Here is a 14,515-nt window from a genome sequence, read left to right on the forward strand (position 1 = left end):
TTCAACAATAATGGTACAAAACTCACTCCATAAGACTGGCAAAAGCCAAAGTTGCCTAATCAGTTTGCTTCCTCTAGTGGATTTTTTCCCCTCGCCCAAAATAGAAATAAAAATCTACATTCCTAAAATATCCAAGTCAAAATTCCAGTTCTGTTTTTATCTTAATAGGATTTAAATACATCCATACATTTGTTTGGTGCTACTGAAAAACTAAACTTCAACTACTTTCACATCTCAGGATACAGAACTCAGTGGTTCCCCAAACAGAACATGAAAGCTTTCAGCTGCACCTGGTGCTCAAAAAAGAAAATAAAAACCCAGGAAAGCAGCATGAGCTCATCGGTGAGCCATTGAACCCTGGAGCTGTGCTTCAGCCATCAGGTCCGACATTAAAGCAGGTCAACAAACAGCATGGAGGGGGGGATGGTGGGATATTCACTTTTATCGGCACCCCTGGTTCAACTTCCAAAGCAGCTTCTCTGGAAAATTTAACCTTTGAGGCGAGCAGTTGTTGCAGACCGAATGCTTTGATAGGAAGGTTGGAGCATCTAGATGGATTTCTATAGGATCTAGATCTGTGGGCGGGACAAAGGCCAGAGAAGAACATCTAAGAACTGGATTTCAGAATTTGTGATGCTGTTCAGTTTCCCCAGGTTACATTTTTTGTAAGGGAAACAGACCCACAGCATCACAGATCCTCCACCGTACTTCTGGTGTTTTCTGTGTGCTTTAGAGAAACCATTTTTTATTTGTGATGGAAGGCAGCATAAATAAACCACCAGTTGATGGTGATTCCTAAATTTATAAAGGATTCAGAATGATTTTTTATTTTTTTTTAAATCCACATGAATTAAAGAAGTTTGCAGCTCGTGTTTTCAGTTGCACGTCGTTAAGGGGTGCCGACAAACGTGATTTTTTTTGCATCACCTAAAACCTTGACTGGTGTGAAAGTGATCACTTCACTGCAGGAAACAAAAAGATACAAGCAAACAGGATCCAAACAGAAGTGAAAATATCTAACGGGTTGAAATGAAAAATCCAACAACAAACGGGTGAGTTAGTGAGTGGGGAGAGTGCAGGACGGCGGCGGAGGGGGGTGGGGGGTTGCAGAGAGACGGCGGAGGGTGATGGTAGTGAGCTGACAAATTGCAAGCTGTACCTACCAGGATAGGGTTATTTGTCTATAGTCACCATTTAAACCTAAGTGAGGAGAAATTTAAAGAGTAGCTGACAAAAGATGCAAGTGACTGAAGATGAAGAAACATTCATGAACAGGAAACAAAAAGCTAAAAGCACAACCAGCAGGATACAGAATGTCAACTTGACCTTAAAAGCTCAGCGCAGAAAGCAGGAATGAGGCTTTTGGTCCCTGGGATCAGGGACAGAGCTGCTGGCCAAACTGGACGCCCCAATAAAACTAGACAGCTGGGTCACTATGGTCAATTTATCCAACTCCAGGAAAATTAGTGGAACTTCACTAATTTACATCATTACTCAATTCTGGTGGAAAGTTTAGTGGAAGGACAAACACATGGGTATAACTAGATTTACTTTTCTATTCTTGGATGCGATCTTAACCCTAATGTAAAAGGAGCACAAGCCAAATTCTTTCTACTGGTCTGATTATTTCAACCTTTATGAAACTTATTTCTACTCCTGATCCAATATAGATGCATCTATGGGATTAAAACTGTAGGTCTGACTTCCTTAAGCAGGTTTTGTAAGCTTATTTTTAGTATCAGCATGCAGCATTCAGATATAAGTGACTGTTAAAGATGAAATGCAAGGGAGGAAAGAAAGGTTTAAAAAAAAAAAAACAGATGCTGGATTTTGTTTTTTCTATTCTTTGCATAAATCGGGTCAGACAGCGTGGATTCTGTATGCTGAGATCTGAATTGTCTTTGAAGGAGAGCTGTTCTCCTGCAGCTGTGAGGAGAAATGAAAAGTGCAAAGCCAAGAGATCGCCTGCACTCCTAAACCGAGGAAGGCATTAGCTGCAAAGAGCGCCTGAAGCTAACAGAACTGCTGAGCAAGGTCTTTGTCAGGACACAGATCTTTAGAGGAAGCCATCGCTGTGTTCTTTGGCTCACCTTGGGATCATAGTCGGGGTCGTTCTCCTCGTCAGCCTCCTCCTCGCCTTCCTATTGGGAAACGGAGCAGGTTTGCCTCACATTATTATTCAGGTCTTTAAAAAGGCCTCAACTATATCAATAAGACTTTTGTTTAAGCTCAATTCATAAGGGCAGTTGTTTTTTACCCATCCTATATGATGATAAAAAAAAAAAAAAAAAATGTCACTCATTTCAAAATAAAACAAAACGAACGGGGGAACCCTTGTGATGCACACAGTAGGTGATCTTAAGGCATGACTGCTGAATGAACAAATGAACATTTTGATGGATGAAGATGCAAGAAAACAACTTCACTGATAATATCTGCCAAAAATATCAGTATATTGGTCTCCATTAACTTTTCTTGGCCTTTTAAGGTTTGATAATTCGTCAGGAGGCACTGGCCTCGAGTTGAACATGCATCTTAGAACAAGGAGGGGCAATTAGAGATACATGATCCAAAAAAAAAAAAAGGTTTTGGAGCAGGTGGCCAAAAACAAAGACCCAGCCTCTCACACAGCGGGACGTCTCCTCTACTTATAACCAACTGTCAAACGCTTGAGTAGAAATTATTTAGTCTCAAAGTAACAGTCTGGGGCAGCAAATAAAGCAAACAAAAAAATAAATACCACTGCCTGTCAATTATAAATCATGTTAATAAATCTGGAGGAATTTGAGATTTGTATTTCTTTACTGTCAATTCATACATCCGACATTAAAGGCTACATCTATGAGAATACAAATTACAACCACAAAATTCACCAGTTAAAACCCAGAAGTTAAGTGTTAAAAATTCCCACTCCTCTTTTACCAACATAGTCACTCCGATATCACACCTATGAGTTGACGAGGAACAAATTCATAAACCAGACTAACATTTTCATCGATCATCATCTCACCCCTTATGGCAAACCCTTTAAATTACACTGTGAGCAATTTGTAATGCAGCGTTTCAAAATCTCTACAATCAGACTGTTTTTTGTCTAACAAAGTGCTGACTGGTTTATCTCTAGCAACAGTAACTGATTTATTTTACCTCGTCATCGGCCTCTTCACCCTCTTCATCGTACTGAAGCAGGAGAGAAAAGCAGAGTTAGGTTCAGAGCCTTAAACCCAGAATAAAACATGAATCTACTGAACCCTCACATCGTCATCATCATCCTCTATGGCCTCGCCGGTGAAGTAGAGGACAGCTCGCGGTACGATACGCTCACGGATGAAGTGGCCGATCTCAAAGTCTGCAGCCAGGATGGCCTCAGAGTCCTCGTCCTGAAAACAAGCAAGCTTCATTATTAACAGGAAAAAAAAAAGAAAAGCAGCAGGATGGAAGAAAGGTGCAGAGACTCACCAGCTCTCCGCTTTCTGGAACTGCAAACCAAAAGGACAAATCAAAGAGTTAGAAACTATTACTTGAGTCCTTTAAGGCGTCTGCTGCTGGTTCTTACCCTCCGGCGGGGTGAAGAAGTTAAAGAAGGAGTCGTTGGGGACGGTTTTGGTAACGGTCCTCACTGTGCCACGGCCCTTGTGCTTCTGTTTCTTTTTGATTGTTTTCAACGTGATGTTCTTCCCCTTCGTCCAGTCGATTGTGCATCTGGACAAAAAGCAGGAACAAGTCAGGATCCAGCGACCGAAGAGTCACATCGGAGCCGCTTCTCTGAGCGAGCGCCTCACCCTGTGCAGCTCATGATCTCCGGTCCGTCGAAGGAGAACGGGTCGCTCTCGTCAGGTTCCGACCTCATCTTGTAGGTCTTTATTAACACTGTGTTTGTGAAGAACTCATTGGGCTCGAAGTGGAACTCTAATGTGAAGCTCTGAGGGCAGAAAGAAGCCGCAGGTTAACAACAAGACGCATCGGGTCGTAGCCACCTGAACACGGCCATGCAGACTCACCATCGGCTGTCCCGGATCTGAGAATTTGACTTTAATGTCTTGTAGATGTTTTAGAACAGGCTCATCGTGCTCCTGTTGAAGAGAAGAAAACCTTTTAGATTCTAAATGCAGAAGATGACCAGCAGGTGGCAGCATTGCCATTCCACCACCAAACCAACCTGCAGCATGTCGCTCAGCAGGTCCACGTTTTTGAAAACCGTTAACCAGAACTCAGGGATGCCTTTGGGGTTCTCCTTCTCCTCGTCCTTCTTCTCCTCCTCCAACTTGGCCTTCTCCTTCATCTCATCCTGAATCAAGGAGAGGAGCAAAGCTCTACTTTCTCTTCCTCACAAATATTCCAGAAATAAATAAAACTGAATCAGGAAGCATGCAGTGGTATACGTCACCTGTACCTGCTTACTTACTGTCAGCTCTTCCTCCTCATCAGTCTTCCATTCACATTCTTCGTCTGTGGGCTCGTAAGCTGCAGTGACGATCTCACTTCTCTGTGGGAAAAACAGGAAATAAATACAGATTTACAAAAAAAAAAAAAACTCAGAGAAAACCCTGAGGTCACTGTATGACAACAGAAAAGCTGTGTCAGCAATAAGACCCCATCAGCTACTGGGAGTGTTTGTTTACTTTCATGTAAACACGTTCCCTGCTTAGTTGGAAATGCCTCTTCCAATCAAATTTATTAAAAGCAAAATAGAGTAGAAGCACATTTTAACAATGTCGTTGCACTAGTTGAGATTTTAAAGAAATGTTTTTCCATGCACTGCATCTTCAGAATAAAAATGTCTGAGCAGAGCTCTGCAGACTAAATAAAGAAGTGATAAAACAGGCTTACTTTGTCAAAGAGAGGCTGGTAGAGCGCTGCGTACTTTCTCTCCAGTTCATGAACTTCCTCATAGAACTTGGCCTCAATGTGGGCGCATTTAGCCTGCAGGTTCTTCAAAGCGTTCACACGTCTCTTTACAACCTTTGGTAAACTGCAGAGCAAAATTAAAAAAGAACAAATAAGGAAATCTAAAAATAAATGACTTAAGGGAGGAATATCCCACAGGAATCCAACATGAGGTCCATTTGTTTGCTGAACTGCTGATATTCAGATGACGCCACCGTAGTTTATCTGATGGAGGACGGTGGCCTGGAAGGTTTTCTGGTGCAGCTAGAGGAAACAGCTCAATACCGTATAATTCCCGACCAACAGAGGCTGGTTCCTCCATCGAGACGTTACCAGACAGATTTGGTAAATTTTTTAAATAAATGTAAACATTTATTTAGAGTTTTGAGACCAATTACAATCATAAAATGATACCAATTATGTGTTGAGCATTTTCAAGGCTCATCCTGCTAATGGCTGAACATCTTTACCGGGACTGTGAACTTTGAGAGCCTCTTCATCAAGGAAACCAAAGCAAAGTAGACCAATTTATCCCCCAGCAGGCATGTCTGAATTGGTCCTCGAGGGCCACCATCCTGCAGATTTTCAATATTTCCCTGATCACCACAGCTGATTCTGATTATTGCAGTTCAGCAAAGACTTTAATCAGCCATCAATGGAAACTTGCTCTGATGGTGCAGGGAAACCTAAAATCTTCAGGACTAACATTGGACATCCATGCTACAGGGATTTTATCTGTAGAAACTAAAGACTAATGATGCTGTGTCGCCATCACTGAATGCCATTGAAGCAAGAGTCTGAATCAAGTAATGTTTTCAACATTTTAGTCCCAATTCTCTCGATGTTAATAAAAAGGGAAACAAGCTGCAGGCAGTTTGGCATGAGACTGAAGCTTCCACCCCTGAATACCAAAAAGAAACCATGGAAATGTTCAGACATTGTCATTTGGTCCCACCTTGACTACCAACATCGTTTCCTGTTCGCCGATTCAACTCTGAATCAGAATGCGGCGCATCTCCTTCCCTGAGATTTTCTCGCTTTAACTTAATGTGGAAAAGATTCACCCAGTAAACCTTCCCTCAATTATCTTCTAATTGTTAATCATGCCCTTCACAGATCATTAAGACTGAGCATAACCATCCGGTTTCTCTAAAAGACACGTAATCATCCCCATCCCTTATAAACCGCCCCACTACTCTGAGCTTTAGGAACCGAATCAATAAATAAAAACTTTAACAAACTTCTTTTTTGCACTGGGTCCTTTATTGTGGACAAACTAAAATTCCTTTAAATAAATAAAACCTACAATCTGAAAAAATAAAAACTTAAAAGTTCAGCTGTCAGCTTTGGTAAAAAATAAATAAAACAAAGTATTTCAAACAATCCCACAAGTAAAACATAATTAAAATGTTAGATTTAATCGTTTCTGCTGGAGTACAGTGGAGGATAGGTGATGTGGGACAGTTCCATCCTCTGAACAACATGGCAACCATGTTGGTTTTGGAAATGCAAGACTACAAAACTAACCTGGGAGGATTTAAGCTGCAGCGAGAAACGCGTATTCCAAACCTTGAAACCCAAAGATCGCTAATAAATGTGGGATTAAGCTTGTGAAAACATCAGAAGGCATGATAATCTGCATTTATAGACATTTTCAGACCAGTTTAAACACCAGGAAGATGGAGAAATCTCACCTTTCCATGTATCCTGATGGAGAGCCGTTCAGACCGTCCAGCCTCTCCTGCAGAGCAGCCAGGATCTGTGGGTTCTGCATCATCTGAACAGTGAGCTGACGAGCTGCAAGCAAACAGAGGAACAGCTAATTAAAACTTGACCTGGTGAGAGGCTGAATAAACTGATGACCCCCTTAGACGATGACGCAGCCTACAGACGATCAGATCTGATGTCATGATGGATCAGCAGCTCAGTAGATTAAAAAAACAAAAACGAATGGCACCTATTGAAGCTCAGGCTCATCTCTGCCAGCAGGCGGGAAGATTAAACCAGATAAGGCAAAGACATTTTTCCAAGCTGTTCGTATTCAAGCTAAAGCTTCTCTGGGGAAACTAATTGCCTCTACACGGAACAACCCAGCTTTATAAGAACCGAAGGCCGAAAAGGTCTGACACATTAAAGCAAACCCTTCTCCACCGTCCAGCTAAAAACTCCCCCGTCTACATTGATCTTCACCCAGAACGAGTCTCTAAGATCAAAGACTATTAAAAAAAAAGAAAATTGAGACAGAATCCATTTTTATCCACTTCCAGGCGCGAGTGGAGCCAGCGAGCATCAAAAGGACATAAGAACCAGCAGCAGCATCCAAAATAAAGAGGATTAGCTCCTTGCAGCTCGGAGCGTCGTGCTCCTTTTAAATAAAAACATGTTGTTGCTTTTCAGGAAGGCTCTCCCCGCAGCTCACCTTTGCTATTCTCATCCTCTCCGGTCTCCTCCTCCTCTACGTCCTCCACGTCTTCCATGTCTGCAGGGTCCATCTCGGCCTGGTCTTTGCTGCTCCAGGGGAAGAGAAGAAACGGCAAATGAAGCAGGTTTCAGGGGCTAAACTGGGTCACAGCTTTTAAATCAGACTGGTTTTTAAATGAGTATTTCAATGAGGGCCCACATCAGGCGGCAGCACAGCCCAGCTCTGCTCCTAAAGTGCAGCCAGCAGCTCAGGGTGAAAAATAATCGATGGCCAACAGCGGATGGCTGTCAGGGAGACGGTGACGGCGGTGACATTCACTCCGCTCCCACAGACTCTAGTCTCCATCACTCAGACGGTAGAGAAAAACAAACAGCCCCTCTAGAGGGGAAGCTCCCACACCCCACTGATACTCACTTATCAATGTCTGCCATCTTAGCCGAGTCTCAGGTGATGCTGGAAAAAAGAAAAAGTTTTTGAATACCTTAAAATATACTTTATAACTTATGCACAAACTGCAAACCCAAATACCATTAGCCAGTAGAATGTTATAAATGCTACATGCTTGTTAAGCATCTCATTTGAAAGCTCAGATCTTCTAGTTTCTGGAGATATCAGCTATGCAACTTTAAACATGCCCAAAGTGTGTTTTCCCTCGTATATAAAAATATATGCATCATACATCTTGGGTATAATAGACCTAAAAGCATATTTCTATATGCAGCTTTACACATTTAAGAATCTTGTCTATTCTCCTCTCACTCCTTAAACACCAATAAACTCCCGCACTTTCAATACTTTATTGCCAAGCCTGTCTTATTGGCTAAAAATATACATCAATTCCAGTTCTGATTGGTTAGCCAGTCTGGCTACACAAAGGCTACAGTGAATCATGCACCTTCAAGGTTTTCTAGATACTAAAAAAAAATGTATGTTTAGAGCTGCTGCAATTACTTGAAGTAATAGACGATGAATATTAGTCTGGTTTTTTTGTCAAACTTTTTTTTTTTTGTCAGCCTGTTTATCACTAATTTATTTTGGCCTGAGCAAATGGCTAATTTGAGTTCAGGTACTTCCGCTCCACAGAACTAGTTTTGCTGTGCGCACACCACCAAAGTAGAAGGCCAAAAGTATCCAAAGTATGCGAGTACTTTTCGGAAGTTTTTTGGCTGGATGGTGACTCTTGCCGTCACCATCCAGCTGCTACACTGCCAAGTTCATTAAGATTAGTTGGCTAATCAAAATATTTGTTGACAGATTGGGCGTTAGAGGCAGCTCTATCGTTTGATTTTGTGAGCAAACACATTGGTTAATAAGCCAAAGTAATAAGGATAACCTGAAAAGGACGAAATACGCCAGACACATAAAAAATTTGTTTGTTTTTTTTTAAAATCCTACTTCATCACAAAAATGGATTGGTTTATTACGAAATGAAATTCACTTTATGGGAAATAAAACTACGTAAAACTTTTCTTTGGAGTTTTACTGACAAAAAGCCCATTTATGCTAGGATGGAACAGGCTTTGGAATGATAAGACAAAAACAAGGTGCTGATGAGATGGCAGTTTATCAGTTATCTGGGTGGGGGGGGTTTGGCTTACAATTGAATTGATGCTCGTTTCCTTAGTAACGCCTGATAACCCAGGGTTTGGTGGTGGGAACTAAAGGTATTACCAAGGATGTTAAATTTAGAGTTCAAAAGAGATTATCTCGTTAGTGATCATTCCTTGTCTAAGTTTTAAAGTCATATCACAGATTTCTGACAGAAAAGTCTAATCAATTACCAAATACAGGGTCCTTAATGAACGGGTATGAGAGTCTTAAGATCCATTACAGAAATTAACCTAAACTGAAAACATTGATGTTAAAGTGAAGAATCATTTCAAAATGGACAAAACAAAATATTTTGGGTTTTAATGCCATTTCTAATGTCATTACAGCCAAACGTTTGTCGAAATTGTGAATATTTATCCATTTTGTCCATCAAAACCCTAAAGCTCATGGCTCAATCGTATGAATTAAGTTGCTAGATGAGAGAAAGTAATCAGCAGGTAATAAAAAGCCAAAAAATCTGTAAAGGAAAAAAAAATAGAAATAAAAATCACACTAGATGGATGGAAATAATTGATGTATGCAAACATCCTGTGAGTTTGAGCTGCCTTATTTTGGAAGGATATGTATGCAATAAATGATCAAAGTAAAGAAACCAGAGAAAGTGTTATGCCTCATCGTGGATGCTGGACAAACAACTTTAAATCTGAGCCCACGTCTGCAGAAAAACGTAACCAGAGACGCACAAAACAGTCTTGCTCTGTTCAGTTGTCCATTTTAGAATGCTGACAGACAGTTTAGTGCACAACTAGCTAAAGAACAAAAACACAGAGCAGAAGACAAAAAGAATAAAGAAAAAATAAGCTGTAAGAAAATAAAAGTTTGTAATGTGCATGAATGCAGTAGGGATGCTTTCATCTAAGCCTTTTTTTTAGTTTAAACCTGTCTTGTTTTACTTATAAAACATGCCACCATTTTTATAACAGGAACACTACACATAACTCGATTGGCTCCAAACAGACCTATGGGTTTTAAAACATGTTAAGCAACCATTTCATCATTAATTCCCTTTGATTTACATGATAAGACTCAGGTGGTGAAAGCAAGACCCTATTGGCTGCTACCGCTTCCAGTTTGATGACCTGGTCAACAAAAACAGGAGAGCACATAAAAGCTGCACACCTCCAGCTCAATGTCACAAAATGCAAAGCATTCATCAGAAAGAGCTCTTTCTAGGGCACTGGACCTGAGCATTACAGGAAAGTTTAGTGGAGGGAAAACCCATTTTACTACAGAAAAATCATAAGTTTGTAATCCTACTAAAGGACCTGCACTTTTGCATACTAAATAAGACTTATTAAATTATTTTTTTTCCAGATTTAAGCCATAATCTTCTAAATAAATGGCAATAAAGACATCCACTTCAAAATTAAAGTGCCAATTTCAACTGTTTTAAGTCTGTAACTGCTAAAAATAATGACTATATATAAATATATCTTCACTATTGTGCAATCAGGAGGTTTAGTTATAATATATAAAAAGGAAGGCGCAATAGATCATAGCAGCAGCAGATTACAAGGCCCAACTTTTCTTTTTTTTTCTCCTGATCAGCGACCACGTGTTGCATGAAGAGGTCAGAACTAAAAGCCTGGAATGGGGTCAGGCTCTGCTGGATTCAGACCCCCAATCAAACGGTGAATAAACCGTTAGCTGACACGAAAGCAAGCCCTCCGTTTCCCTCTAACCAGAAGCCCACCGGTGAGCTAACCGGCCTTCACGCTGCCGAGCAGCTCCACACTCCGGCTAGCTAGCTATCTAGCTCCTCCGCTGCTAGCTCGATGCGCACTCCTGTGGCTGAGCAGGTGGGAGGAACATATCCGGCAGACAGCCAGCCTGTCCCCAACTACATAATATAATACCGCGTTTTAACGCGCTCTTGTGCAACACAACCGGCTGAACAAAATAAAAAAAATAACAGAAGCGGTTCTAGTTTAGCCTGATAAATCCAGCTGTTCTGCCAAACATGGGCTCCTGAAAATGCAAGAATCTAAGCACGTGCCAACGTCTATTAAAACTGTTGAAGATAAAGGCATTTTACCGTTAGCTCGCTAACTACACGTTGGAGGAAAAAAAGGCGGAGGGGCGCTTTTTTTATTCCTTTATAGGCGTGTAACGTTATCACATCATGGTGGAGCCAGTCTCAATGGCTGCTGCCGCTGTCTCAGACTAGCATTAGCAAAGCAAAGCGTCTTCCTCGCATCTTTTTCGCAGCTTAATAAAAAGAATAAACTTCCGAAAGAGACGTGGGAGTTTAGGGTTTTGGTCGCCGGAGGTCTTGGGGTGCGCTGCCGCTTACCTTCGCTGTGCGGTCGGAGGATGGAGTGAGCGAGAGGCGCTGCGCAGTTAGACAGTCTGGGTGAAGAAAGAGACTCCGCTCCGATGGCGGTAAAAGGGAGAGATATCCCGCCGCCTGCGCTCATATACATCCTACGTCATCACGTAAATTCACTGTCGCCGAGGCAACGCAGACATAGGCGGGGCGATGTATGGATTCGCCATTAAAACCCACCATCCTTTTCTTCTTGGCATAATTACAGATACTGATAAAAAGTATCGAACGCCACTAATTGCTTTAAAAAATATTTTATTGGTGGTATAAATGGCGGCTCAATGAGTTTTACAAAGCTTCTCATAAGGAGAAAAAAAAGAAAGAAAAAAAACTGAAATGTTAGAACTGTAAATTTACAGTAATATGTATATATTACTTTTTATATATTTATGTATTTTTTTTAAACTATTTTTCAAGGCTGTACTTAAAAAAATGTCTAGAGAGCTTTTGAAATTTTGTTTTGCACTTGTGTAAACAAAATGACAAATAAATCTAAGTCTAATAAGGTGGACAAGGTGATGGCAATATGATCCTGTGGGGTTGCCACGCTGGAAAAAATAAAAATCTAGATAAGTAATTTTTTCTTAAAATAACTGCATTTGTTCTTGGGTTGAAGAGGTAAAAGAGACATTTTGCCAATGGAACAAGACAATTTACATTTAACATAAGAAAACACAATTGCATTGTCTTATTTCAGGTGAATTTTACCTAATTATCTCGTTTTAATTGTTAAAATACTCATTCCATTGGCAAACTATCTCACTTACCTTCTCAAATTAATGGTAAATATGCTTAATTTGATATATTTTTTATTTATTTCCAGATGGTTTTTCCAGTGCAGGGAGGCTTGGACAGTATCTGCGTTTTCATAACAAATGTGCGCAAAACTATGTTGACATTCTGCTAATTTTGAGAATTTTTTGCAGTCGTAGTATTTTCCTTAAATAGAAATGCGAATAATTTTGCATGCCAACACATATGTTCACATGATAACTCTTATCTAACACTATGGTGAGTAAAAACTTACATGAAATATGTCCATATTCCAGCTACAGCTCTAATGCTTATCCAATCATTGTCACAAAGTAAATAGGAAAAATACTCCATGAGTCCTAGTATGCCACGCACATTCATTCTCCAACTACCTCCTCTCTTCTTCATCTTTTACACAACAGTAAGGTCCATGCAGATCATGTGACTCCTATGCAAAAAAAACTGATTTCCTTGCAGTTTTGTCAAATATAATCAGTTCGATACGACGGAAAAAATATCACCTTTTTAAAATTTCTCCTTAAAAAAAAAAACACAACTTTTTTTTTTTATTGCAGTTTGCATATTACTGGTGAAGATTCCTAGTCATCCAGGTCATAGTGTTTCCAAAAAAGTTAAAACACAATCCACTGGACTTTGTTTTCCAAGTTTGAAGACGTTTTGCTTCCCATCCAGAAAGCGATCTCAATTCCAAATGTCTGGATTAACGTTGAGTTCAAGGTTTTATAGAGTATCCCAAACAAAAGCCTTGTTATAGCTTAGAAAGCATGCAAATTGAACCAAAAATTGAGGTCATTATTGGCCTGCAAACCCCGACACTGGCCCATTCCTCTGAAAGGGGAGTCGTTATTTTGCATATTGATGGTTATTTTTTATCTCGAACAAGAAAAGTATATCAGCTTCTTTTGATCAGCTGTCAGTTGAAGCAACATTACTTGCATCCCCTAGAGTGACATATATTATTCTGTAATATCAACCGAGATTGCATCATCTCAAAACTGGATCTGAACCTTCTACGGCTCAAATTTCAAGAACTTGTGAGAAATTGACCAACATTTTTTTCGCATTGGTGTTATGTTGGTTTTAGATTCTTACCTGGTTTCTGTTAGCCTTCTAGATTAAACCAGTAGTGCTGTGGTTTTATGGTGCCATGTCCCCTGCCTTCTGGTTCTCAAACAAGGCAAGAACCACCAACAGTGACTCTGCATTTTCCATGTTTTTGCTCAATACAACAGTCAGCAGATTCCTCTTTCTTGTAACCAATCACACAAACGACACTTTTTTTCTGAGGCTTTAGCAGGAAGTTAAAGCATTTACCATTTTTATGTTTTTGTTATGATTCTCTTCATCATGCTGTACTTGATTATTACTGCCTGTCAGTTTAGGTCGATGGCCATGTTTTAATAGGTCGTCTTTACCTTTTATACTTTTATAAGAGCAAACTGTGACATGTTTTTGCATATAAAGTAAACTGAAGCACAACATGCAATAAATGTGGGCATTTTTTATGTTTTTTTGCAATGGATTCAAAGGTCTGACAGTAAAAGAATAATGAATACAAATACATTTCTTGTTTGCCTTTGTTAAATCCTTAAGATCAACTACTATTCAATCAACTACAAGATTCAACACTTCACAAAGTGATAGAATGTCTTTTAGCAGTGATAATACTGTAACCATGTAAAGCTTCCACTACATGAAACAAAAGCTCAGGAGGCATGTGGTGGGATTTCATCTAAGAGTCTGAAAATACTCAAAGAAAATGTCTTTTGCAGCCAGTAGGAAAGACAGTGAGGATATCTGAGTGATTCATCCATGGTGCAGCTCCAGCCACGCTCCTGGTATACAGTCTTTCTCTGAGCAATATCTGGCACAAGCCCAGCTTTCTGTTTTTAGAACACTTTTGCACCAGAGAAATACTTCCCACGATCTGTGTCAGACGGCAAAGCTAAAGATTTCCCTGACTCATCCTCAGCAGAGCTCAGGAGGAGACAGCGGATAGTCAGCTGAATACAGAGAGGGATGGATCTACAAGGATAGAATCTCTTTGATTAGCCTTCCTGCAGAGATCTGCCAGGTGAAACTGCAAAGCACAATCAGAGAAGTTACCAGCATGAGGGTAGAGATGTATAAACTCAAAGAAAAGCAAAGGCTATGTGAAAATCAAGAAATCTCGGCACGTCCCGTTTACCTCAGATGTCAGAACTTAAATCTTGGAGTAAAATCCTGGTATAAAAGTTGGAAAACCAATTAGATTTCACGATCTTTGTGCTAAACCAACTAACAACCTCAACTTTATAGCTTCTTTTTGTTGGAACGGTATTAATTCATCTGCTATTTCACATATATGATTCATTATTTAAAATCATTACTTCAGAAAAAAAAAGGCAAAAAGTAATTTAGGGAAAGTTTTAAAAATGTCTAGGAAAAGATTCATCCTTGACATCTCTATGCTAAGGGTTCCTAGATTGCTAAAATTAAATTTTGATTAATTTTTA

General features: G+C 40.0%; 1 protein-coding gene across 3 annotated transcripts in view; it reads right to left on the reverse strand.

The window, feature by feature from the left end:
• Positions 1–11,335, reverse strand: part of nap1l1 (nucleosome assembly protein 1-like 1) — a 13,316-nt gene extending 1,981 nt beyond the window's left edge. Inside the window, exons 1-15 of one of the 3 annotated variants that reach the window (XM_015378445.1) lie at positions 11,214–11,335; positions 7,724–7,762; positions 7,307–7,395; positions 6,582–6,684; positions 4,831–4,972; positions 4,394–4,486; positions 4,160–4,288; positions 4,002–4,073; positions 3,783–3,922; positions 3,557–3,702; positions 3,460–3,479; positions 3,258–3,380; positions 3,148–3,180; positions 2,091–2,141; positions 1,164–1,200 (exon numbers count right to left, since the gene is read on the reverse strand). In XM_015378445.1, the coding sequence (XP_015233931.1) occupies positions 1,195–1,200; positions 2,091–2,141; positions 3,148–3,180; positions 3,258–3,380; positions 3,460–3,479; positions 3,557–3,702; positions 3,783–3,922; positions 4,002–4,073; positions 4,160–4,288; positions 4,394–4,486; positions 4,831–4,972; positions 6,582–6,684; positions 7,307–7,395; positions 7,724–7,740 (1,164 nt within the window). In that variant the 5' untranslated portion in view covers positions 7,741–7,762; positions 11,214–11,335 and the 3' untranslated portion in view covers positions 1,164–1,194. The remainder of the gene's footprint in view (positions 1–1,163; positions 1,201–2,090; positions 2,142–3,147; positions 3,181–3,257; positions 3,381–3,459; positions 3,480–3,556; positions 3,703–3,782; positions 3,923–4,001; positions 4,074–4,159; positions 4,289–4,393; positions 4,487–4,830; positions 4,973–6,581; positions 6,685–7,306; positions 7,396–7,723; positions 7,763–11,213) is intronic. The other 2 variants (XM_015378444.1, XM_015378443.1) reach the window with 2 other exon arrangements.
• Positions 11,336–14,515: the final 3,180 nt, after the last annotated feature.

The sequence above is a fragment of the Cyprinodon variegatus genome, unplaced genomic scaffold, assembly GCF_000732505.1.
Source record: "Cyprinodon variegatus isolate N-32 unplaced genomic scaffold, C_variegatus-1.0 Scaffold172, whole genome shotgun sequence".
NCBI classification, from domain to species: domain Eukaryota; kingdom Metazoa; phylum Chordata; class Actinopteri; order Cyprinodontiformes; family Cyprinodontidae; genus Cyprinodon; species Cyprinodon variegatus.